The sequence below is a fragment of the Pelodiscus sinensis genome, chromosome 30 (genome assembly GCF_049634645.1).
Source record: "Pelodiscus sinensis isolate JC-2024 chromosome 30, ASM4963464v1, whole genome shotgun sequence".
In the NCBI taxonomy this organism is placed as follows: domain Eukaryota; kingdom Metazoa; phylum Chordata; order Testudines; family Trionychidae; genus Pelodiscus; species Pelodiscus sinensis.
In genome coordinates this window covers 13026088-13053024 of record NC_134740.1, presented here as the reverse complement: position 1 = coordinate 13053024, position 26937 = coordinate 13026088, and the positions used below count along the sequence as shown (strand labels likewise).

General features: G+C 48.2%; 1 protein-coding gene across 2 annotated transcripts in view; it reads right to left on the bottom strand.

The window, feature by feature from the left end:
* LOC102451624 (cytosolic phospholipase A2 gamma-like) overlaps positions 1-15674 on the bottom strand; it is a 29976-nt gene extending 14302 nt beyond the window's left edge. The window contains exons 1-9 of one of the 2 annotated variants that reach the window (XM_075911816.1): positions 15535-15674; positions 10051-10184; positions 9216-9332; positions 7686-7828; positions 6819-7017; positions 5354-5468; positions 3661-3801; positions 2069-2122; positions 371-424 (exon numbers count right to left, since the gene is read on the bottom strand). In XM_075911816.1, the coding sequence (XP_075767931.1) occupies positions 371-424; positions 2069-2122; positions 3661-3801; positions 5354-5468; positions 6819-7017; positions 7686-7828; positions 9216-9332; positions 10051-10068 (841 nt within the window). In that variant the 5' untranslated portion in view covers positions 10069-10184; positions 15535-15674. The remainder of the gene's footprint in view (positions 1-370; positions 425-2068; positions 2123-3660; positions 3802-5353; positions 5469-6818; positions 7018-7685; positions 7829-9215; positions 9333-10050; positions 10185-15534) is intronic. The other variant, XM_075911817.1, reaches the window with a different exon arrangement.
* Positions 15675-26937: the final 11263 nt, after the last annotated feature.

Below are 26937 nucleotides of genomic sequence, written 5' to 3'. Positions count from 1 at the left end.
GACTAAATGCTTACAATAGTTCTTTCAGGACTAGGAAGCCATGTTTCTCTTGTGGATACTGATATCTGCTTTGTGGGTTTAGGGTATCTCTCTCTGGAATTGGTTTAGTGTAATGTAAAGAAACCCTCTTTGGTACCAGAGACCCAGTGTAGCAGCAGCTGTAAGCTGGAAGAGAGAATCTTTCTATCGATGGAGCTAATGTGGTTGGAGAACTAGAAATGAAGGACCCCCAAAAATCTTCTGCCAGCGTATGCTGCTCTACTCTTGGGGGGCTCACCCTCTCACAGTGGTGCAGATCGGAAATAGCTCCTTTCACTTCAGCGGAGACATGTCAGGACAAAGAAAATCAACCAGAAATACAAGGACCCACCTGCCGTAAAATCCAAGTTTTTCGGGCCGCTTTCGAATAGTCCCTTAATATGTGCTCAGAAATGGAAAACAAAGCATGTGTTAGGAATCATTTCTTACAGTTATTGATAATAAACCATAATCTACAAAATCACATTTGGGTTCTGAAATGCAAAGTGGAGTCATTGTTTCCCATTAAGATTTGAGGTTGATTGAGATCTTGGTATGAAGAACTTGGTTTTGATCTGGCTTTCCCTGGTATAATCACAAGAATCACTATCTCATGGGAAATTTTGGACATTCTGAAATTTGTTTTCTTCTCAACTATATTCAAAAAGTCAACTTTCCTAAATATCTGAACTTTGGAAATATTTAAATTTAAAAAGTTCCAATGGATCTTACAAAATGTTTTCATTCAACAACAGCGAAGCAGGAGCAGGTAACAGCTAATCTTCTTATACTTTTTAGAAATATGCATCTGCCTTTGTGGCCGTTCATCTGTGAGCCCGTTTGTTCAAGGACATCTCTTTAACAAGAAGAGCTAAAACCACCACATTTGCGATGCAATTTCCTCGGACCATAACTTAAAGCTAGGTCAGGGTTTGGTTGTGCCCATTTGTTCAAGGACATCTCTTTAACAACTAGACAATTAGCCCATCATAAGACGGGATTTTCAGGTCTCTCCTCCACATCGGTCTTCTCTCCTGAGCCTCCGGTCTCTAGCTCCGTCTCTCTCTCCTCCTCCTCCTACTGCCTCTCCCTTTCTCTCAGCTCTCCTCTGTCTCCTGCCTCTCTCTCCATCTCTCTTTCTCTTCTCCTCCCTCTCCTGCCTCTCACTCGCGGGAACGTGGAGCCCAAACGGTGGCAAGCGCCACTTGCCCCCTTGCGGCAGCCCGACTGAGCGGTGCAGAAGTCAGCCGAGTGCCACGGCGGGAGACGAAGGGGGGCAGGGCAGTGACATTCACAGCCAGGGGGTGGGGCATGGAGCCATAGTCATACCACACATCAGCACCCCGCCCCCCCTTTGCCTTCCGCCGGGGCGCTGACTTCTGTGCCACTCAGCCGGGCCGCCATGGGGGATCAAGCGGCACAAGTGGCCGTTTGGGACCCACACTCCCCAGCTTGTGCCATTTGCTCCCCCACAGCGTCCTCGCTGAGCTGCGCAGAAGTCAGCTGAGTGCCACGGCGGGAGGCAACAGCGCTGCCCAGAGGCAACACCAAGCATTACACTGTTACAGAGTCACAGACATTAGGCTACTAAATATATGATAAGAGCTAAAACCACCACGTTTGCGACGCAACTTCCTCGTACCATAACTTAAAGCTAGGTCAGGGTTTGGTTGTGTCAGGACAATGGGATGTGCCTGGAATGGGATTGTTTTCCATAACAGGGAAGGGGAGGGGTCTGAGAGCAATGACAGTTATACGGCAGAATGACCACAGGGAGGAGTAAGGTGTCATAAATTTGGCTGGGGCAGCTGTAACCCCATTGCGCCAACAGGGGGCAGGGGTGGAGAAATGAAGAGCTATCTACTATGTATGACAGACAGTTCATCTATCTATCTGCCTGTGTGTCTGTCTGACCCAGTTGGGGATCATACACCTTTCCCTTGGCTGTGCCTGCTGCAGCTGCAGTTGCCATAGTGACACTTCTATGGGGGACCTGTTCCAATTCAACACATGGCCCACCCCTACCTTCAATACACAGAAATTTCAGTACCCATTAAATAGTGTTTGTTTTCCTGCATGCTTCCCAAGGCACTTCCCCAGAGACCTGCGGGGAGAAAAAGGAAAATAAATATTGGTCACGGTGGAGCTAAGAGAACAAGAAGTCTGTCTCAATAATGTGTCAAGAGCTGTCAGGATGGTGGCCCAACTGGCAGACCAGTCTCTGATGGGGGTGTTGGTGTTTTGCACCTTGGTTCACACATGGATCCATTCCTGAAATCGTTCATTTTCAGTAGAGGAGGTTAAAATTTTCCAACATTTTACCCTTTGCATCTCCCCCCTGTTCTCCCACCATGGATTAAGTCACTCCGGCACATAGCCAGGACACTGCAGGGCCACCTTACTCACCTTCCCCTCAGAAGGGTCTGGAGACCCAGTGGACTCTAGGGTGGGAGTTTGGCTCGTGGAATTTTCCCAAATTAATCTTAGAATCAGGGTATGTCTACACTACCCCACTAGTTCGAACTAGCGGGGTAATGTAGGCATACCGCACTTGCAAATGAAGCCCGGGATTTGAATTTCCCGGGCTTCATTTGCATAAGCACGGAGCCGCCATTTTTAAAACCCTGCTGGTTCAAACCGCGTGCCGCGCGGCTACACGGGGCACGAACTAGGTAGTTCGAACTAGGCTTCCTAGTTCGAATTACCATTACTCCTCATTTCACGAGGAGTAACGGTAGTTCGAACTAGGAAGCCTAGTTCGAACTATCTAGTTCGTGCCCCGTGTAGCCGCGCTGCACGGGGTTCGAACCAGTGGGGTTCTAAAAATGGCGGCTCCCCGCTTATGCAAATGAAGCCCGGGAAATTCAAACCCTGGGCTTCATTTGCAAGTGCGGTATGCCTACATTACCCTCCTAGTTCGAACTAGGAGTGTAGTGTAGACATACCCTCACAGAATTGTAGAAGCCAAGAACCAGAGGCGACCTTGAGGGGTCATCGTGTCCTGTCCCTGCCCTCACATCGATTTCTCTGTTCTATACAGGCTTGGTGCATGTGAGAGGAGATATTTTGGTCCTTCACTGCACCCCGGGTTGGTGTGTAATGGTCAGATTCCTGGTCAGAGACTCTAGCTCATTCCCTGCCGTATTGTGAAAAAGGAGCTCTAGATCATGGGTTCCCAAACTGGGGGGGCGTGAAGAAATTCTGGGGGTGTGCGAGATGACCCAGCCCTCCATCAATAGCCCCCTCAAGAAAGAGCCCAGTGTGCCATATTGTGAAACAGGAGCTCTAGTTCATAGGTTCCCAAACTCAAGAAAGAGCCCAGTCGGCCTGTCTGCTCAGCCACCGAAACACGTACAGCTCGGGCTGGCTGCGGCAGATTTCAAAATGGCCCCTTAAAAAGGCAATGCCTGTTCTGTTCTTAAAAGGGCAGGGCAATCTTTTTTTTTTTTTTTTGGCTCAACAAGCTTTGCTGCTATTTGGGGGGCAGGAGGGTTTCTCAAAAATCTGAAAGGGGGACATGATGCCGAAAAGGCTGGGAACCGCTGCTCTAGTTATGCTACTGAGCCCTTGCAGCTACTAGCCCCACCCTGGCAAAACGGAATCATCTCACTCTGCTGAGAATCAAGGGGCTTCACTGCTCACTCTGCAAGTAGCTCATGTGTTTCTCTTCCTTCGGTTCCGTCAATTTCCCACCCTGGAACTTGCTTCCGAAATATTTGGTGCTCACAAATACATCCAGGCCGGGAAAACCACACTCGTGGGGGGTGAATTCAAACCAGGTCCCTGTGAAACACAGATAAGTTAAGAACATAAGAATGGCCACACAAAGTCAGGCCAAAGATCCATCTTGCCCAGTCTTGTAACGGTGGCCAATGCCAGGTGCCCACAGGGAATGAACAGAACGAAATCATCAGGTGATCCTGCCCCATCAGCCTTTGACAAACAGAGCCTAGGCACACCATTCCTACCCATCCCCCATCCTGACTAATAGCCATTGATGGACCTAACCTTCATGAACGTATCTAGCTCGTTTTTGAACCCTGTTAAACGTCCTGATCTTCACAACGTCCTCTGGCAAGGAGTTCCGCAGATTGGCTGTGTGTTAAACCTGTTACCTCTGAATTTCATTGGGTGACCCTTAGTTCTTATGTGATGGGCACAAGTAAATAACTTTCCCTTCTTCACCTTCTCTACATCTGCTATGACTCTATAGACCTCTAGAATGTCTCTCTTTAGTCTCCTCTTTTCTCTGCAAATCACAATTTGGTTGCCCTTTTCTGAACCTTTTCCCAGTGGTTTGGAAAATGTGCCCTTTGAAAGGCCAATTTTTTGTTCCTTTTTTGGCTCAGGGCAATGATTTCTCAGTCCCCTTCCCTCCCAGTTTATTTGCTCCACTCAGATTTCCAGTCTTTTTCATCCATGCCCATTTTCATGCTATTTTCCACTCTGACCTCCTCCACCTAGTGTTTCCTTTCTAAGCCGGTATGGCCTGTCCTTGCATATCCCAGCCCTTCTGCACCCACCCTCCAACAACCCATCTCTAACTCCGACCAAAGGTAGAATGAGTCATAATCGTAGAATCCTCGAACACTAGAATGGGAAGGGACCTCGAGAGGTCATCGAGTCTGGCCCCCTGCCCTCATTGCAGGATCAAGCACCGTCTAGGTCATTCCTGACTGGTGTCTGTCCAACCTGCTCTTCAATATCTCCAGCGATGGAGATTCCACAACCTCCCTGGGCAATTTATCCAGTGTTTCACCACCCTGACAATTCGGAAGTTTTTCCTAACGTCCAACCTCAACCTCCCTTGATGCAATTTAAGCCCATTGCTTCTTGTCCTGTCCTCAGAGGCCAAGGAGAACAATTATTTCTCCTTCCCCCTCATAAATACCTGAAAACCACTATAATGTCCCATCTCAGTCTCCCCCTTTCCAAACCAAATAAGCCCAGTTCTTTCAGCCTTCCCACATAGCTCTTGTTTTCTAGTCAAAGGAGCCAAATCTAAAAGCGATACATTTAACAGCAGAGCTGATTGAAAAAGGAAACAACAGTTTAATATTTTCTTAAGTTTCCCAACTTCTTTTCCTTTTCCAAATAGACCCCCCTCTTTGAAATACATTGGAAACATTTGCAAGGCAGCGGTCTGTCAGATACATGTTTGATGTATTGCTCAAAGTCACTATTGAAATAATCATGGGAAATTGTCATTTTTTTGACAAACTTTCTTTTTATTTTAAGGAAGAGCATCAATAACCATTTTGGTAGAATGGGTTCTAAAACTGATTGAAAATTAGGGAGAGAGAGATGAGAGGTTTATGAAAGAACACGTTTTTACCTGGACATGTATTTTCTTTTTCAAATGTGTTCTGTTCTACTGCTGCATAGATAGGGTACGGATTCATGCCATTACTGGCGGCAGCCTTGTGTTCAGATAACTTTTTCCCACGATTCTGGAAAGGGGAGAATTGATTAGTGCAGAAAGAGAAAAGTTCTGGTGGTGTCCCCAGAAATTCGGTTCTTCACTAATTAGTTCAGGTTTGGAATGAAACTCTTTTTACCCAGACTACTAGCATCTTCCTGGCTGTTCCCTCCTTCTAGCCTGCACTGTGCAGGCAAACAAGCAAATCTTTATAGTTCGTGGTGGAGACACTCAAAGGCACCTGAGGAAATGTAGGCCAGAGTTTCAAAATTATTTGGCTCCTAAAGATGCAGAGAAGCACCTAAAGGGCTTTTCAAAAGCAGCTAAGCAAGTTAAGTGCCTTAGGATATGTCTGTGCTGGAGATAGAAAGTCTGCTCATCTGTTTGAGGAAACACAGTGTGTCAGGACGATAAAAATATCGGTGTTGCAGAGGGAGGAGCTTAACACTCACGTGCGTGAGAGTCCTCCAGCTTGGAATAACACTTCCCGCTCCATTAGTTGAGTTTTATTTAAATCAATAGGAATTTGGGAGCAGTGAATCCAGACGAAGCATTTTTTGGGGAATACTCAATTCAATCAAAACATTATTTTTTGGAACTCTGAAATTATTGTGAATTCTGGTCCGATGTGGTGAATTCGTTCATCTGAGGGGAAAAATGCCTAGAAAAGCCCGAGAGGTGCGACAGAGGTCACTCTTTTTATGCAAATAAAAATGTAAATGCTTTGTTTTGCCCTGTTGGAAATGACACGTTTCAACTGACTTGAACTTTATCAAAATGGTTTTGGGTTCAATAATATTTTAGAAAAAAAATCCAATAATGATTTCAAAATGGTCAGTGCTGGAGAATCCACCCTGAAACTTGGCAAGAGGTTCCAATAGTTAATTCCTCTCACTGTCAAAACCAGACCATTTAAAGTCTGAACTTCTCTAACTTCTCTAACTTGTGCTGAGGCTTTTCCCTGCTCGATTGAAGAGACTGTGACAGAAATTTCTATTTCTCTTGCTCTTTTTCACATCGATTTACATTGTCGAAAGCTGAGGATTTGGGGATCAGACACGAGGCTGAGATCGTCAAACAACCAAAGGGATTGAGTGGCCAAATTCCCACACAATGGGTCTCCAAATCCCTTAAACTGGTCACACTTTGGAAATGTTGAAACACCACAGTGATGTTTGAGAGCTCCTGGGAAGAGCCTGAGACCTACAAAGTTACCATGAGGGGCCAGAAAGCTTTCAAATACGACCAGGAGTTATTATTTACTTTTTTATTCCTGAATCCCAAGTACTGCCGAGAGACAGAGAGAGAGAACACAATGGACTATATTAAGTGAATACCTGACTTTTCAGTGGTACCCCTCTAGATTTACATAGAAACCCACCAGTTTCAATATATTTTTGACAACGAACGCTTCCCAGACATCGGTCAGAGAGAACACTTCACCATCTGCTGCCTTTGTCACCCAATCCAGCTGCTTTTGAATATCAACTGGAGTCCAGCAAAGATCATTACATAGTTTTTCCTCCAGCGTCTCTATGTTCTTTGCCCAGTCCTTCCCGTTGTAGAGGGTGGATATGCACCTAGGAATGAACCAGAGAGAGATGCAGCTTAGACTTGGGGTGTAGAATAGGGACCCGCCCTTCCTCTTCTAATCTTTGAACCCTCTCTTTCCCATGCAGAATGATCAACCTGGTATGTTATAGCCCCTCTGTGATGTGACAAGGAATTCCCCCAGGGCTGTCTGGCAGGAGGTCCATGCCAAGAACAAGGAGAGTGACGAAGTCCTCTGCTGAATGCCAGGGGCTGCACCGCTCTGAGCGATGGAGAAACTCCATCATCTGCTTCCCTCGGAAGCTATTCTGACTCGACCCAACAGAGGGCAGTGGTGAGCACACTAGCCCAACCAATCAGAGCATGGCCAGAGCCCTCCTTGAGCCAATAGGAAAACTGCAAGGACTTTCCTGGGTAGCTTATGCCTTCAGCAAACTTTTAGTCACTAAGGGTCACATGGTTCCTCGTGCTCTTTGCAGATACAGGTGGACACAGGAGCCCTGTTTCATTGGCTAGAAGTGTCTGAAGATTTTTCTTTCCCATCTCTTCCTCTGGCCACACCTACACTCAGGGATGGTCAAAGCAAGTTTCGTTACTCTAGTGACTTTAGCCAAGTATCTGGCTTCCACGTCCCTTGTGACCCCCTAACTCTGAGCAGGAAAAGCGGCTCATTCTCTCTTCAATGACGTGCACCTACCAAGTGGAACCCGACACCCCGCACAGGTACATGACGGCGTCCAGCAGGCCTTGTTTCTTCATCTCTGTCAAGGTTCCCAGAAGGGCGATCATGGCCCGCAGGCCCCCGCCCGATCCTAGCACGGCGATAGTGGGCATGGTCTTCTGGGAACGGGGAAGAGAAAACGAGAAATGAAGGAAGAACGCTGAGGCCTCTCTGGTACTCAGCTCGGGGGCAGACCCTTTTGAGAAAGGGATGAGTGTGAGGGCCTTGAGTGCAATGCAGGGTCCTAACTCCCTTTGGTTTCCATTAGTCTTCAAATTTGACTCCAACTTACTAGAGCGCTGTACTGTCTCCATGGTTACAATCCTCCAATTCCTTGATGCCTGGGAGTCTGTTTGTACGTTAGAACGAATGTGTCACCTACGAGGATCCGTCTTTGTGCCCCAAAATGTCTGAAGTGCAGGTGGTCACAAAATGATTTTTATTCCTAGAAAATGTGGCTTTCTTGGAGAAACCAAACTGTTCATCAAAAATTAAGGGGAGGGAGGATTGGAGACTTCCCCCAAAATCCCCAAACGATCCCCCTCAGCCTGCCTAGCCTCACAATTGCAAAATGTTGCTGTTGAAATTTAAAGTTTCAAAAGCTTTAATATTTTGATGTCCGTAATGGACTTTTTTTTTTACACAATCACCGTTTGTGCATTAGCATTCAGTGCCTTTTGGATGAAAAACAGGGTCAGTGAAAACGAGAGATACTGACTCCTGAGCACCAGAAAAATCAAGGTCACTCTCCCTTAAGAAAACTAGTGTGAGGAGGAAGCAGTGAAAGTTTCTTAAGCTGCATCTGCAAGGCCCAAAGACAGGAGATGTCAGGTGTGTAGAGCTCCCTTCCCTCCAGGACCACCACTTCTTAATGCTAGGTAACTCTCCTGAGGGGTTCTCTGCATCTCCACCTTGCCAGAAAGAGAATCACCACAGCAGGTAGGCAGCAGTAGTTGGCTTTTACCCTCTGTGCAGTTCAACCAGCAGAGGGTGCTGTGATGCATGTAGGAAGCATGTTACACAGTCCCCGTTCATTACTGATCTGAGCAATCCGTCGGTCAAGGGTCAATAGCGCACTCCACCCAACTCTCTCTCCCTGGGAGTAGCTGAGGGCTGACTACCCCTGGCTCTGCCCTTTCATCCTGAACCATCCCCCCCCCCAAGCAAGGACGCAGGGCCAGTCCCTCCCACCAGCTCATTTAGGGGCCTATAGTGGGAGGCATCTCCCCTGGCCCCACAAAGCCCCGTACTGCTTGGCGGATGTCAGGGCTTTTGCCTCAAGCACCTAAGGCCCCAAGTTTGAACCCAGGATGCAAGTTGTGTGTGTCTGTGACCATGGGCTGCCTCCCTGCGGTTTGGGAACATCCCATTGCACAGGGAACATCTCCCTCCATGGGCCCGATGTTTGCGGGATTTCGTCCCACCATTCCGGGCACCTCCATCCCCAGAGGTGGGGCTAATATTCCAGCTGTTCCCCTTAGCGCTGTGGGGCATGACAAGGCCTACCTCATCGCAGGCAACGCCCAGTTTGTTGAGACACTCCAGGACTTTCACCTTCCTGTGCCTGGTGGCTTCTTTCTCCCCTTCTGAGAGCTCCGGGGAAAATCGGACGCTGCCATCATCCTGCCAAAAATAAAAGGCCAAAGATTAAAAGTGCGATCCCTTCAAAGGCAGCCAGGAAGTGGAGATTTCGGGGATGGGTGCAACTAGTTTAATCACCACTGGGCAGATTTGAAGCTGGGACCCCAGGAGCTGAGTACAGAAACCTCTACCCTTGAGCTAAAAGCCTGCTGACTCGCAGCCTGTGCTGGAGAGGTGTCTTGAGCTTAACAGTTGCTCTGGTCTAGGTGCCACTGCATGGGTCTCATACCTCCCCTAGGTGAGCAAGCCCATCCGGAGCTTCAGAGACCCATTGGAGATCACAGACGAGCCCCACTTGCAACCACCACTGGGCAGGTTTGAACCTGGGGCCTCTGGACCCGAGTCTAGGAGCCTCTATCCACTGAGCTAAAAAGCAGCTGCTGTTTAGCTCACTGAGTAGAGGCTCTTCCATGTAGCTTCAGAGGTCCCAGGTGCAAATCAACTTTGTGGTGGTTACACTAGAACACGCCCCTCAGAAATACCCTCTTTCTATCTGTACCATGCCTGTACCTAGAGACCTCAGCCAAGGTCCCAGGCTAAACTGGACCAGTGACAGGTTTTCCAGGTCACTGAGAAATTGGGAGAAAGGGGATATCAGTTTGAGTTGCAATTGATCTAAAAATTGCAAAAGGTTTGTTCAAATGAAAAGAAATCGAGTCTGGGTTGAACACAGCAAGTTTCTGTAAGATCAGTAATTTACCGCTCTTGGCTGAGACATTTTCACAGCTTCTTCTAGATTTCCTTGCAAAGATACTTCTCCCTTCGGTGGTGAACAGACTCTTCAAAGAGCGTTGAGGTGGGAGGGCCCAGTCAAAATCTGACACCTGTTTGCTTCTGTAACAATTTCAGGGAAAAGGAACATTGAATATAGCAACAGAGGAATATTGAGAGGGAATTGCAAAGGCAACTAATGGAGTTAAGAGCCCACATCTTAATGGAAGTGTAAAAGAAAACAATCTAACTTCGAACTTCATTGTTTAGCGGTTCCAGTTTCCAAATATAAAAGTAGTATATGCCTTGACAGGATTCATCGCAATACAATTTTGATTTATATTTTGGCTGGGGAAAGGGGTAGTGTTTGGGCTTTGATAGACGTATCGAGCAATAGTAGGAAACAACAAAGGTAGATTATGAAATTTTTTATTAGGTTTACCTGTCAGCCATTTTGAGAGAAAAAAGTGTATTATTATTATTATTATTATATAATGTTGGAAAAGAGGAAACTTTTGAGAGAGGAAAAGTAGGAGAGATGAGAGATGGGTTATGAAAGATTTTTGGTAAAGCTTAGCCATCAGTCGTTTTGCGAGAAAAAAGTTGATCGTTATTATGCTGTTAGAAGAGGGGTAATTTTTAAGATAAGCTGAGAGAAAAGAGAGACTTTCATGAATTTTGGTTTGAAAAAGAAAGATTGTTGGTTAAGTTTAGAGGATACATGAAAGAAAGGTTAATTTACATAGAAGACAGAGTTGTTTGTTTTATACTTTAGTAAATACAGGCTAATACTAGGACTAGAAAAGAAGAAAAATTAGGAATAGTTTTTAAAATGGAGAAGTCTGTGTTTAAGCACACAAATTTGTGTGAGAATCTAGTTTGTTGTAAAGATTAGCAAACGTCTGGTAACGTGGGGATTAAAAGGAATAACAGTACGGAAAATATTAACAATACTGGAAAATTCTGTGTTTAGTTACACACACTTTTGTGAAAAAAAACCAACAAATGGTCTGGTAGCATTTTATAGACTAACGAAACATGTCGATGGGGTCATGAGCTTTCCTGGGCACAGCCACTTCTGCAGATGACCAGAGTTATGAGTTGGGGATATGAAAAATCGAAATAAATAGGAGAGGGGAAGGAGAGGGTGGAGAGAAAGAAAAAGGGAGGGGTGGGGAACAGCGTCATTAAGTATCTGAGAATTGGTACTTAAACCTAAGCAGAGAAAAATCCAAGTCAATAGATAGATTGCTAAGACAGGGAGGATACCACTCAGAGAGCTGGTAGCACCTTTCCTGGGGTATGTCTACACTACAGCGCTAATTCGATCTAGCATGTCCACACTGAGTGGACCCTGAACCGAGGTTAAGGCTGGCCGGAAGCAGTGCCGGCAGGGAATCAGAGTAGGACTTAGAGCTGCTGTCTCAGGCTAGCCGAGGGCTGTGCTTAAAGGAACCAGATCCCCACCCCAGACAGACAGTTCTAGGGGGTTCCCCGCTTGCAAAGCAGTCCTGGCTTGGAGTGCCCGGAGTGCCCACACTCGGCACATCACAGCACTCGGCCATCAGCCCGGCTGCACTTGCCGCAGGCCATCCCTCTCCAGCCTCTGACAAACAGAGGCCAAGGACACCATTTTATCCCCTGTCTAATAGCCTTTTATGGACCTAACCTCCATGAAATTATCTAGCTTCGCTAGGCTTCTGTACATTCCCTTCACATATACCCTACTTTACGTACACTACATCGATGACAACTTCATCAGATGGACCGACAGAAAGAGACTCTTAAAGAATTCCACGAGGATTTCAACAACTTGTACCCTGCTATCAACCTCAGCCTGGACCAGTCCACAAGGAAAATCCATTTCTGGGACACTGCAGTTCAGTTAAATAATGGACACATTTCCATCACCCTATATCGGAAACCTACCGATCGCTACACTTACCTTCATGCCTCTACCTTCCTCCTCAGACACATTTTTCAATTGATTGTCACAGCCAAGCCCTACAATACAACTGGATTTACTCCCACCACACAGACAGAGACAATCACCTACAGGATCTTTACAGAGAACTCCTAAACCTGAAATACCCACTTGGGAAAGTGAAAAAACAAATTGAAAGAGGCAAAAAAAACCAAACACCCAGACATGAACTACTTCAAGACAGACCCAAAAGAGAAAATAACAGAACTCTACTTGTAGCTCCCTACAGTCCACAACTCAGACCCCTCCAATGCATTACACACAATCTGCAACCCATCTTAGAAAATGTTCCCTCGCTGTCAGAGGCCTTAGGAGAAAAACCTATTCTTCCTTACAGACAACCCCCCTAATCTGAAACGCATTTTTTCTGATAACCGTGCCACGCAACCACATAGAATCATAGAATTATAGAACCATAGAGCTGGAAGAAACCTTAAAAGACCACCAAGTCCAGCCCCCTGACCAAGGCAGGACCAATCACAATTAAATCAACCCAGCCAGGGCTTTGTCAAGCCGAGACACATCATAACCCTCCAGGAACCCAGCCCTGTAACCGAAAAAGATGCCAACTGTACCCACATATCCACACTGGCGAATTCATCACTGGAGCAAACAACATAAGCCACAAAATCAAAGGGTCATTTGACTGCACATCTGGTCGTTTGATCTGCGCCATCAAATGCCAGCAGTGCTCCACTGCTATAGATATTGGACACACTGGCTGGTCTCGGCGGGAAAGAATCAATGGACACTAATTAGATATACGTAAAGGGCATGTACAGAAGCCTGTTGGTGAGCATTTGAGCTTGCCTAGCCGCAGTCTGACAGACCTGCAAGCAGCTCCCTTGCCACAAACCAGCTCTACAAGCCAAATACACAGAGAAGCCCAGTTCATCCACAAATTCAATTCACATGCTAACGGACTCAATGGTGCTATGGGCTGGTGGGGACTCAACCTACTTAATAACCAGGAAAGGTGCTACCAGCTCTCTGAGTGGTACCCTCCCTGTCTAGCAATCTATCTATTGACTTGGATTTTTCTCTGCTTAGGTTTAAGTACCCATTCTCAGATACTTAATGATGCTCTGTATCCCACCCCTCCCTTTTCCTTTCTCTCCCCCCTCCCCTTCCCCTCTCCTATTTATTTCGATTTTTCATATCCCCAACTCATAACTCTGGTCATCTGCAGAAGTGGCTGTGCCCAGGAAAGCTCATGACCCCATCAACATGTTTCATTAGTCTATAAAGTGCTACCAGAGCATTTGTTGTTTTTTTCGGTAACAGACTAACTCGGCTACCCCCTGATACACTTATGTGAGAGTGCAGTTTGTAGTAAAGATCAGTAAGCCAGCGGTAAAGTGGGAATTTAAAAACAGTATAAATAAGATAAAGCTTTAAAAAGGTGTATAGACACAGTGTAGTTTCTTGCAAAGATGGAGGAAAAGATGACTGTTTAGATTGAAAATGAGAGAAAAGGCTTATTCGATGAAGGCAGGCTAAGAGAGAACCACTTAGGAAAGCTATAAATATTAACGCTAAGGTGAAGAAAGAGCATTTAAAAATAAGAAGACTATTTTAAAATAAATTCAATACTAAGAGAAAAAACTATCATGGTAGGTAAAGAGAGAAGCGTTTAGCAGGAAAAAGGATTATTCTAGAAAGGTGAGTTAAGACAAACATTTGAAACCCCTTTCAAACATTAAATCCAAAGGGAGGAGAAGAGGATCTCTACGTATTTCGGAGTGCCTGCGTCCGTCTGTCTGTGCAGCTGAGTGTTTGTTGGAAACTTAAGGCTAGGATCAGTGAATGTGGGATGTGGCTTCTTCTCACCCTAAGGTAATCTAAGGCCGGGGTTTGGTTGTGGCAGGACAACGGGAGGTGCCTGGAATGGGATGGGTTTCCAGAACACGGCAAGGGAGGGGCGCGGAGAGGAGGCGCCATAGCACAGACTCACCACTGGGGGCAGCGATGCTGCAGAGCGACCCCTGGGGGCAGCTGTGGCAGGAGCACAGTGCCCACCTGCCATGGGGTCTCCTCCCTGCTGGTAGCCATGGCTCAGCCCAGCCCAGCCCCCACCAAGATCACAGCTGGGGGAGGTCGGGGCTATGGCCTAACCCGCCCCACCCCCAGAACATAGACAAGGGCAAGAACTGGGGCCCCTCTTAGCCCCCTGCCCCAGAGCACAGGGCAAAGCTAGGAGCTGCCGCCCTCCCCCCCCATTCCCACAGCAGATGGCGGGGAAAACCAAGAATCCAGGGAGCAGGGAGCCATGGCCTGCCCCAGCACTGCCCCCCCTTCCCCCAGAGAAGCCATAAACCGCCCCCCCGGCAACCCCTGAGCAGACACAGAGGAGATGCCAGGGCCACCTGGAGACCTGCCTCTGGACCACCTTTACAATGTGGGACACCCCAGTTAACCTCCCCCCACATCTCCCAGCCCTGAGCCCCCCGCCCAGCTCCCCCCAGCCCTGCCTGAAGCCCCATCACTTGCCCAGCCCTGTGCCCTCCACCCTTGCTGTCTGCCCCATCCCCCGCCCTCACTCCTGCACCTGCCTCCATGACTGCCCCCCACACACCAAACCCTCCTCCCTCTGTCCCAGATCCTGCCTCCTTCCCTGACACCTGCATGGCCTGTTCCCTGCCCTAACCTCCCCCCCACACCCCAGACCTGAGCCCCACCCACTCCTCCAGGCTGCTGCCCTGGCTTCTGCACCCCTCCCCCGCTGCCCTGAATCCCTCCACACACAACCCCCCCCCACCCTGAGCCTTCCATCCCCCACACCTCCCAGCCCCCTGCCTCGAGTCCCGCACCCCCACGCTCTCCCCTGAGCCTCCAAACCGTGGCCTTAACTCCTCCACTCCCACCCCTCCCTGACTTCTTCCCCCTCCCCCACCGCTGAGGCCTCCCCCACTTCCTAGCCTCCTCCCTGGCTCCTGCACCCCCCCCCCACTCACGTCCCTGAGTCCCCAACCGCCGCCATGAGTCCTGCACCCCGACTCCCTGCCCTTGTCTCTGATGCTCAGAACCCCCCCTCACCTGCGTCCTCAGACCCCTACACCACCCAGCCCCCTGCCCATCCGATCATCATTTAAAAAAAAATCCGTATCACAGTCCAGGCCCTGAGAAATGCCGGGTACGTGCGCTGGTTAAGTAAAAAGGCAGGTGAAGAAAAGAACTTTTGGAAGGGTTCTGCTGACATTAGAAGTGAAGATGTTGCTGAAAAAAAGGGAGTTTTAAAATATTGTCTAAAGCAGAGCTCGGTTCGGTGTCTGTGCAGGCCGGTTACCAGAGAAACACGTCAAAATCGGTCAGGATTGAACGTAGGGGAAGGCGAAGCGAAGAGTTCTTCTGCGAGATGAAACGAGCTCATGGAAGGAAAAAGGGGCCTCGAAAGAGGAGAAAGGGAAATGGTGCAGATGGGATGAGGGTGAAAAAGAGCCAAGTCCTGAAAAGCATCATGGGAAGGAGGGGGAGAGAGATCTAACTTACCCTCGAGGATGTCCTGGAGGAAGGCAGATGCTCTCTGAACCCCAGCAAATTTATACCCCCTTCTGGGCCGGGCCAATCTACGTCTGTATCACCATACATCGGAAGAACCAATCATACAGTCCCATGTTCTTTTAAAACAGCAGCTAACTCCCCCTACGCCCTTTCGCCCTTGCTTGAACCGTCTTATTATTAGGAAAAAAACCCAACCCGTGAACTCAAGGGTTTCCCTGAATTTAGCACTCGTACACGTGCATTTCTTTTACAAATTGCTGCACCAAGATTACTACCTTAGTAACCATAGTTCGGAGAAGTGTTTCCCCTTATCTCTCAGTCAGGCCAACTGAGAGCTGGGCATTTTTACACCAACCTGAGCGTTCGCAGAAAGTGCATCTGCGAGGCCACAAGTCAGAGACAAGAAGAGGAAATACCAGTGAAAGCTGCTGAAGTTTTGCATAGGAAGGAGCACTTTCAAAGACAGGCCTTCCTGAAGGCGCACACCTCCCTTAAACACATCGACAGGTGTGTGTCACGTTACTTAATTTTAAGGGGAGCAGCCAGAACGCTGCTACACCAAAGGGGGGGTGTTTGCCCCAAAAGTGCATACAAAGGGGGCCATGTGAGGTGTCAAACAAAAGCCCACTATCTACTGATTCTGTATATGCTCTTCATAGATGTGTATAATGTCTGGGGAAGTTATAAACATGTACTCTGTATGGAGACTGGAAGTTTTTCTATATGTGGTTGAGCAATGGGCGAGAAAAGCTCAGCCTATGGACTTGCTAATTAGCAAGCCACCAGGAACAATCGGTACCAGAGACCCACCTGGGAAGGAATCTAGGTGCCTGGCCACTGACCATGTGACTGTCTCCAGCTTGGGAGAGACCAGGAGGGGATATAAATAGACAATGTGGCCGACTCCATCTCGGTGCTCAGCTCAGCTCTTCATCCCAGCGGCAGCCTTGCAGGGAACAACGAGCCGGGAAGAACTGTGCACCCATCTGGAAATAGGAGGTACACCAAGGACTGTTAAGCCAGCAGCGATAAATCTGCTGCGAGCCTGCTTCGAGGACTGGGAGATTTGATGCATGTAATGTACGATACTGTAACAACCTCCCTCTCAGGCTTTTCTTTCTTTTAGTAATAAACCTTTCCATGTTAGATTCTAAAGGATCAGCTCAGCGTGGTTTGTGGGTAAGATCCAGAGTGTAAATTGACCTGGGATCTGTGGCTGGTTTCTTGGAACCGGACAGAACGCGTTCGGGGGAGGAGAGATTGGGGTCCAAAACCCTTCAACGGAGGGCAGGCCTGGGGCTGTTTGGCGCACGGAGAGAGCCGGGATGTCCGAGGGGTTTTGCTCGTGAGGCTTTTGGCTGGCCAGGTGGCAGCTGAAGCGCTTGGTGGTGCTGGTTCGTGGCCTATTTGGGAAGGGCCGCCAGTCAGGGGCTATAAACAGCTCCGAGTTGGAGCAATTTGCCCGGAGCGGACGCCCTCAGTGGTGCCCAGACCCGGCCCGGTCCATCACCGTGTGTTTCAGCATCACACCCAGAATCTTGCCTGGCCGGCCTTCTCACAGTCACTTCTATGCAGCTTCGCTTCCTGGCCAGATGTGACACAATTAACAATCTGTGGAAGTCGTATAACACTTCGAACACTCTCACAACTCTCTCACAACCCCCACAACTGCACAGGGAAAAGCAACAGCTGCCTCGTCAGATAATGCAGGGCTGTAGCTCCACAGATAAACCTTTTCCTGTGTACCTCAGTGTGGAGAGAGGGGACAGCTTTCTGCCAGAGATAAAAGCCCAGACGACAACGTCAATGGTGAGGAGCAAGCCCCCTGTCTCATTCCACGGCAGTGCAAAGACGAGAGGTAATTCCTGAAGATGATTTCTCAACTCTCCTTCCTCGCTTCAAACATATGCCAAATGCACGGCTTTTACAGCGGGCAAATCGCTCTGCTCGATATCCCGGTGGTGACATTTCCAAGGAAGAAATTTTGTGCTTCATCCCAATAGGATCCTGCTCCACAAGAGGTCATTTTGGAAAAGAGAAAATGGCTTTGTTGGAAAAATAAAAGAATTTAGCTCTGTAGAAAGGGATTTCGGCAGGGAAAGATAAGGCCTTTCCTTTATATTTGGCATCGATACACCCGTCCTTAAAAACACTTCACTGAATAATTCACTAGACAGTCTTATGTGGTAAATTGTTAGAGGGCAGAAAGGCAGGACCTGTGAGCAAAGACGGAAAGAATTGGGTTGGTTTAGTTTCGATGAGAGAAGACTGAGGGGGACATAAGAGAGGTTTTCAAGGACCGAAAAGTGTGTCACAAGGAGGAGGAGAGGAAATTTTCCTCCTTGACCTCTGAGGATAGAACAAGAAGCAATGGGCTTAAACTGCAGCAAGGGAGGTTGAGGTTGGACATTAGAAAAACTTCCTGCCTGTCAGGGTTGTTAACCACTGGAATAAATTGCCTAGGGGGGTTGTGGAATCCCCATCTCTGGAGTTATTGAAGAGCAGGTTGGACAGACGCCTGTCATTTTTTGAGGTTTACAGGATCTTTCGAAAAAGTGCCGTTTTCGAAAGAACTGCGTCTAGACCGAGGTTTTACTTTCCAAATGGCGCTTTTTCAAAAGAGCGCATGACGTGATTATGCAAATGAAGAGCTGGATATTTAAATCCCGGTTTCATTTACACTTTCGAAGTGCTTCATTTACATCCGTCTGCCGACAGAGGGATGTAATCTAGACATAGTCTTGGACTTTCCAATATTTGCTCTACATGGCTAACAATATTTTCAACAAAAGACAGGACTATGCAGCACTTCAAAGACTAACAAGATGGTTTATTAGGTGATAAGCTTTCATGGGCCAGACCCATTTCCTCAGATCAGATTCTGGAAGAGAATTGGCACACCCATATATACCAAAGGGATACAATGAAAAAAAGTGAACACATTATAAAACTGACAGATCAGATTTAGAACAGAAGGGAGGTGAAGGGGAGGGCTAGTATCTATAAGATAATACTAGGGGTGATAATTGGGAAAGCTATCTTTGTAATGGGTAAGGTAATTAGCATCTTTGTTAAGGCCCATTTGTAAAGTGTGAAATTTAAGCATGAATGACAGTTCTGAGTTTTCCTTTGTAGTCTGGTGTTAAAGTCTCTTTGAAGTAATATACATGTAGTAAGGTCATTAGGACTATGCCCAGGTTGGTTGAAATGAAAAGAAACTGATTTATCTTGGTGAAGGTGTCTGATGTCTGATTTGTGGGCATTAATTCTTTGGCGACGTGTCTGAGAAGTTTGTCCAATATACATAACAGAAGGACACTGTTGGCACATGATCTGGAGAAAGGGGTAAGCAGTGAGGTAGTAAAGTTTGCAGATGATACCAAACTGTTTAGGATAGTCAAGACAGAAGCAGACTGTGAGGGACTCCAAGAAGATCTCACCAAACTGAGTGATTGGGCAACAAAATGGCAAATGAAATTTAATGTGGATAAGTGTAAAGTAATGCACATCGGGAAAAATAACCCCAACTATACGTACAGTATGATGGGGGCTAATTTGGCTACAACAAATCAGGAAAGAGATCTTGGAGTTATCGTGGACAGTTCTCTGAAAACTTCCACGCAGTGTGCAGCAGCGGTCAAAAAGGCAAATAGGATGCTAGATAAACCATCTTGTTAGTCTTTAAAGTGCTACATAGTCCTGTATTTTGTTTCAGCTACACCAGACTAACACGGCTACATCTCTATCAGGAATTATTAGGAAAGGGATAGAAAATAAGACCCAGAATATCTTACTGTCCCTGTATAAAACTATGGTACGCCCACATCTTGAATACTGTGTACAGATGTGGTCTCCTCACCTCAAAAAAGATATTTTGGCCTTGGAAAGGGTTCAGAAAAGGGCAACTAAAATGATTAGGGGTTTGGAACGGGTCCCATATGAGGAGAGGTTAAAGCGACTGGGACTTTTCAATTTAGAAAAGAGGAGACTGAGGGGGGATATGATAGAGGTCTATAAAATCATGAGTGGTGTGGAGAGGGCTGAAAAAGAAAAGTTATTTATTAGTTCCCATAATAGAAGAACTAGAGGACACCAAATGAAGCTAATGGGTAGCAGGTTTAAAACTAATAAAAGAAAGTTCTTCTTCACACAGCGTGTAGTCAACCTGTGGAACTCCTTGCCAGAGGAGGCTGTGAAGGCTAGGACTATAACAGAGTTTAAAGAGAAGCTAGATAATTTCATGGAGGTTAGGTCCATAAAAGGCTATTAGCCAGGGGATAAAACGGTGTCCTTGGCCTCTGTTTGTCAGAGGCTGGAGAGAGATGGCAGGAGACAAATCGCTTGATCATTGTCTTCGGTCACCCCCTCTGGGGCACCTGGTGCTGGCCACTGTCGGCAGACAGGCTACTGGGCTAGATGGACCTTTGGTCTCACCCAGTATGGCTGTTCTTATATTCTTATGTTCATAACTTACATTTCTGGATGAACAGGAATACTGATCTTGTAATTGACATGGTTAAGTCCAGTGATGGAGTCACCAGAGTAAATATGTGGATAAAGTTGGCACTGGGGTTGGGAGGAACTCCAACCCCCCCCCCCCCCAATGCCTTATGAAATGGACATGAATATACGTAACTCAAAGGTGGGTTCAGTGAATTATTTCCTGTAACCGATCGATCCGCATGTCATGATCTGCTGGTTCAGTTTATCTGACTCTGTTGTATGTATCATTTGTGTGTGTGAAATTAGACACAGGGAGGGGGGAATACTCGGTGAGTTGCAAACGTGAGAATAAGAGCCATGGAGGGTGTTACCCTCAGCTGTTCAACTATCTCTTTTGTCCTTCAGTCGGAGCAGGGAGGGGCCTCGATTCTTTAACAAAAAGAATAGGAGAGGGGAGGCCGGGGTCTTTAGGCTTGGCTGCACTTGACGGAAGGAGAGGGACCCCCGGGCGTGGACGACAGCCCTGGTTGAGAGTGGCAGCTGGAAAAGAGGTTTTCGGGTGCGTTTAAGTTTGCACTGAGGTTTCAGTGGAGAATTTGCCAAGCGGTTTTCGTTCTTTTGATTTGTAACCTACTTTGCCCTGCCGACTTTCCCTTCTTACTACTTCAATCCTACAGCTTCAAACCATTTGTATTTTCTATCAAACCCAGTGTAAGCGATTGTTACCTGGGGGGGCTGCCAGTGTGCGCATTCCCCCGTTCATCGACAAAGGGGGCTCACCCAATTCTTTGGGGTTTGATCCCCTCTGGGGAGTGCTATCCCAGGAGGCTGGACCCTAAACTGAACGCTCCTCGGAGCTGAAGAGGTTCAGTGTTTGTACTGCTTCTCGGTGGGGGTAGGGACCTCAGCTCGGGGCCTTGACTGGGGGAGACCAGCAGCGCTGGCCCAGTAGGACCGGGTGGGGAGGAACCCCAGAGAGCAGGAAGATGAGTGGCAGTGGCCGTGTCAGTATCCCGGGAGGTACCCCCGAGGGGTCGTCTGTGACCACACCCCGGCACTACGGTTTGTTGCAAGGGAAAGTTCCAGGGTTGGTATTAGTGTGGTATGTCCTGTGGTTGATGGTAAGAATCATAGAATCATAGAATCATAGGACTGGAAGGGACCTCGAGAGGTCATCGAGTCCAGCCCCCCGCCCTCAAGGCAGGACCAAGCTCCGTCTACACCATCCCTGACAGATGTCTATCTAACCTGTTCTCAAATATCTCCAGAGAGGGGGATTCCACCACCTCCCTTGGCAATTTATTCCAATAGTTGACCACCCTGACAGTTAGGAATTTTTTCCTAATGTCCAATCTAAACCTCCCCTGCTGCACTTTAAGCCCATTACTCCTTGTCCTGTCCTCAGAAACCAAGAGGAACAAATTTTCTCCTTCCTCCTTGTGACACCCTTTTAGATATTTGAAAACCGCTATCATGTCCCCCCTTAATCTTCTTTTTTCCAAACTAAACAAGCCCAGTTCATGAAGCCTGGCTTCATAGGTCATGTTCTCTAGACCTTTAATCATTCTTGTCGCTCTTCTCTGTACCCTTTCCAATTTCTCCACATCTTTCTTGAAATGTGGCGCCCAGAACTGGACACAGTACTCCAGCTGAGGCCTAACTAGTGCAGAGTAGAGCGGCAGAATGACTTCACGAGTTTTGCTTACAACACACCTGTTGATACAACCTAGAATCATATTTGCTTTTTTTGCAACAGCATCACACTGTTGACTCGTATTCAACTTGTGGTCCACTATGACCCCTAGATCCCTTTCTGCCATAGCCAGACAATCAGGATCTTTTGAAAAAGTGCCCTGTTTTCAAAAGAACCGCATCTGTACCGTGGTTTTACTTTCCAAATGGTGCTTTTTTGAAAAAGCACCATGACGTGATTATGGAAATGAAATGGAGGATATTTAAATCCCGGCTTCATTTGCACTTTCGAAGTGCAAACATGATTCTGGGATGCATTAACAGGTATGTTGTGAGCAGGACACGAGAAGTCATTCTTACGTTCTACTCTGCGCTGGTTAGGCCTCAGTTGGAGTATTGTGTCCAGTTCTGGGCACCGCATTTCAAGAAAGATGTGGAGAAATTGGAGAGGTTCCAGAGAAGAGCAACAAGAATGATTAAAGGTCTAGAGAACATGAGCTATGAGGGAAGGCTGAAAGAATTGGGTTTATTTAGTTTGTAAAAGAGAAGATTGAGGGGGGACATGATAGCCGTTTTCAGGTATCTAAAAGGGTGTCATAATGGGGAAGGAGAAATCTTGTTCATCTTGGCCTCTGAGAACAGGACAAGAAGCAATGGGCTTAAACTGCAGCAAGGGAGGTTGAGGTTGGACATTAGGAAAAAGTTCCTCACTGTCAGGGTGGTCAAACACTGGAATAAATTGCCCAGGGAGGTTGTGGAATCCCCATCTGTGGAGATATTGAAGAGCAGGTTAGATAAATGTCTATCAGGGATGGTCTAGACAGTATCTGTCCCTGCCATGGGGGCAGGGGACTGGACTCGATGACCCCTCAAGGTCCCTTCCAGTCCTAATAGTCTATGATTCTATGAAACTAAACCAACCCGTTTGTTTCCATCTTTGCTCACAGGTCCTGCCTTTCTGCCCTCTGACCATTTACCACATAAGACTGTCTGGTGAATTATTCAGTGAAGTGTTTTTAAGGACGGGTGTATCGGGCCAAATATAAAGGAAAGGCCTTATCTTTCCCTGCCGAAATCCCTTTCTACAGAGCTAAACTGTTTTATTTTTCCAACAAAGCCTTTTATCTTTTCCAAAATGACCTCTTGTGGAGCAGGATCCTATGGGATGAAGCACAAAAATTCTTCCTTGGAAATGTCACCACCGGGATATCTAGCAGAGCGATTTGCCCTCTGTAAGGGCTGTGCATTTGGCATATTTTTGCAATGAGGAAGGCGTGCTGAGAAACCATCCTCAGGAATTCCCTCTCGTCTTTGCACTGCCGTGGAATGAGACAGGGGGCTTGCTTCTCACCGTTGACATTGTCGTCTGGGCTTTTATCTCTGGCAGAAAGCTGTCCCCTCTCTCCCCGCTGAGGTACACAGGAAAAGGTTTATCTGTGGAGCTACAGCCCTGCATTATCTGACGAGGCAGCTGTTGCTTTTCCCTGTGCAGTTGTGGGGGTTGTGAGAGTGTTGTGAGAGTGTTCGAAGTGTTATACGACTTCCACAGATTGTTAATTGTGTCACATCTTGCCGGGAAGCGAAGCTGCATCGAAGTGACTGTGAGCACGACAGGCCGTGCAGGATTCAGAAAATGGCAACTAAAATGATTAGGGGTTTGGAACAGGTTCCATACGAGGAGAGGTTAGAACGACTGGGACTTTTCAGTTTAGAAAAGAGGAGACTGAGGGGGGATATGATAGAGGTCTATAAAATCATGAGTGGTGTGGAGAGGGCCGATAAAGAAAAGTTATTTATTAGTTCCCTAAATAGAAGAACTAGAGGACACCAAATGAAATTAATGGGTAGCAGGTTTAAAACTAATAAAAGAAAGTTCTTCTTCACACAGCGTGTAGTCAACCTGTGGAACTCCTTGCCAGAGGAGGCTGTGAAGGCTAGGACTATAACAGAGTTTAAAGAGAAACTAGATAATGTCATGGAGGTTAAGTCCATAAAAGGTGATTAGCCGGGGGATAAAATGGTGTCCTTGGCCTCTGTTTGTCAGAGGCTGGAGAGGGATGGCAGGAGACAAATTGCTTGATCATTGTCTTCGGTCCACTCCCTCTGGGGCACCTGGAGCTGGCCACTGTCAGCAGACAGGCTACTGGGCTAGAAGGACCTTTGGTCTGACCCAGTACGGCCATTGTTATTTTCTTATTATGTTTTTATATTCTGGGTGTGATGCTGAAACACAGTATTGGGCCGGGTCTGGGCACCACTGAGGGCGTCCGCTCCAGGCAAATTGCTCCAACTCGGAGCTCTTTATATCCCCTGACTCGCGGCCCTTCCCAAATAGGCCACAAACCAGCCCCACCAAGCGCTTCAGCTGCCACCTGGCCAGCCAAAAGCCTCACGAGCAAAACCCCTCGGACATCCCGGCTCTCTCCGTGCCCGAAGCAGCCCCAGGCCTGCCCTCCGTTGAAGGGTTTTGGACCCCAATCTCTCCTCCCCCGAACGCGTTCTGTCCGGTTCCAAGAAACCAGCCACAGATCCCAGGTCAATTTACACTCTGGATCTTACCCACAAACCACGCTGAGCCAATCCTTTAGCATCTAACATGGAAAGGTTTATTACTAAAAGAAAGAAAAGCCTGAGAGGGAGGTTGTTACAGTATCGTACATTACATGCATCGAATCTCCCAGTCCTCGAAGCAGGCTCGCAGCAGAGGTGTTATCGCTGCTGGCTTAACAGTCCTTGGTGTACCTCCTATTTCCGGATGGGTGCACAGTCCTTCCCGGCTCGTTGTTCCCTGCAAGGCTGCCGCTGGGATGAAGAGCTGAGCTGAGCACCGAGATGGAGTCGGCCACATGATCTATTTATATCCCCTCCTGGTTTCTTCCAAACTGGACACAGTCACATGGTCAGTGGCCAGACACCTAGATTCCTTCCCAGGTGGGTCTCTGGTCCGTAAGAGACCGATTGTTCCTGGTGGCTTGCTAATTAGCAAGTCCATAGGCTGAGCTTTTCTCGCCCATTGCTCAACCACATATAGAAAAACTTCCAGTCTCCATACAGAGTACATGTTTATAACTTCCCCAGACATTATACACGTCTATGAAGAGCATATACAGAATCAGTAGACAGTGGGCTTTTGTTTGACACCTCACATGGCCCCCTTTGTATGCACCTTGGGGCAAACACCCCCCCTTTGGTGTAGCAGCGTTCTGGCTGCTCCCCTTAAAATCCAGGACCGTGACACACACCCGTCGATGTGTTCAAGGGAGGTGTGCGCCTTCAGGAAGGCCCGTCTTTGAAAGTGCTCCTTCCTTTGCAAAACTTCAGCGGCTTTCACTGGCATTTCCTCTTCTCATCTCTGACCTGTGGCCTCGCAGATGCACTTTCTGCGAACGCTCTGATTGCTGTAAAAACACCCGGCTCTCAGTTGGCCTCACTGAGAGATAAGGGGAAACACTTCTCCGAACTATGGTTACTAAGGTGGTAATCTTGGTGCAGCAATTTGTAAAAGAAATGCACGTGTACGCGTGCTAAATTCAGGGAAACCCTTGAGTTCTCGGGTTGGGTTTTTTTCCTAAAAATAAGACGGTTCAAGCAAGGGCGAAGGGCTGTAGGGGGAGTTAGCTGCTGTTTTAAAAAAACATGGGACTGTATGATTGGTTCTTCAGATGTATGGTGATACAGACGTAGATTGGCCCAGCCCAGAAGGGGGTATAAATATGCTGGGGTTCAGAGATCCTCTGTCTTCCTCCAGAATAGCCTCGAGGGTAAGCTAGCTCTCTCTCCCCCTCCCTCCCATGATGCTTTTCAGGACTTGGTTCTTTTTCACCCTCAGCCCGTCTCCACCATTTCTCTTTCTCCTCCTTTGAGGCCCCTTTTCCTTCCATGAGCTCTTTTCATCTCGCAGAAGAACTCTTCGCTTCGTCTTCCCTTACGTTCAATTCTGACCGATTTTAACATGTCTCTCTGGTAACCGGCCTGCACAGATGCCGAACCGCGCTCTGCTTTAGACAATATTTTAAAACTCCCCTTTTTTTTTTAGCAACATCTTCACGTTTATTGTCAGCAGAACCCTTCCAAAAGTTCTTTTCTTCACCTGCCTTTATATTTAACCTGCACGCGTACCCGGCATTTCTCAGGGCCTGGACTGTGATACGGGGGCTGGGTGGGGTAGGAGTCTGAGAATGCAATTGGCGGGGGGATCTGAGCATTGGAGACAGGGGCAGGGAATGGGGGTGCAGGACTCATGGCAGCGGTTGGGGACTCAGGGCTGTGAGTGGGGGGTGCAGGAGTCTGGGAGGAGGTTAGAAGGTGGGGGAGGCCTCAGCAGTGGGGGAGAGGGAAGAAGTCAGGGAGGGGTGGGAGAGCAGGAGTTAAGGCCACGGTTTGTAGGCTCTGGGGAGAGCGTGGGGGTGCGGGACTCGAGTCAGGGGGCTGGGAGGTGTGGGGGATGGAAGGCTCAGGGTGGGGGGGGTTGTGTGTGGAGGGATTCAGGGCAGCGGAGGAGGGGTGCAGAAGCCAGGGCAGAAGCTTGGAGGGGCAGGGCTGGGGGGAGCTGGGTGGGGGACTCAGGGCTGGGAGATGTGGGGGGAGGTTAACTGGAGTGTCCCACATTGTAAAGGTGGTCCAGAAGCAGGTCTCCGGTTGGCCCTGGCGTCTCCTCCGTGTTTGCTCAGGGGTTGCCGGGGGGGGGGGGGGGGGACGGTTTATGGCTTCTCTGGGGAAGGGGGGGCAGCGCTGGGGCAGGCCATGGCTCCCAGCCCCCGGAATCCTTGGTTTCCGCCGCCATCTGCTGTGGGAATGGGGGGGGGGGGGGGGCGGCAGCTCCTAGCTTTGCCCTGTGCTCTGGGGCAGGGGGCTAAGAGGGGCCCCAGTTCTTGCCCTTGTCTATGTCCTGGGGGTGGGGCGGGTTAGGCCGTAGCCCCGACCTCCCCCACCTGTGATCTTGGTGGGGGCTGGGCTGAGCCATGGCTACCAGCAGGGAGGAGACCCCATGGCAGGTGGGCACTGTGCTCCTGCCACAGCTGCCCCCAGGGGTCGCTCTGCAGCATCTCTGCCCCCAGTGGTGAGTCTGTGCTATGGCGCCTCCTCTCTGCGCCCCTCCCTTGCCGTGCTCTGGAAACCCATCCCATTCCAGGCACCTCCCGTTGTCCTGCCGCAACCAAACCCCGGCCTTAGATTACCTTAGGGTAAAAGGAAGCTGAATCCCACATTCGGTGATCCTAGCCTTAAGTTTCCAACAAACACTCAGCTGCACAGACA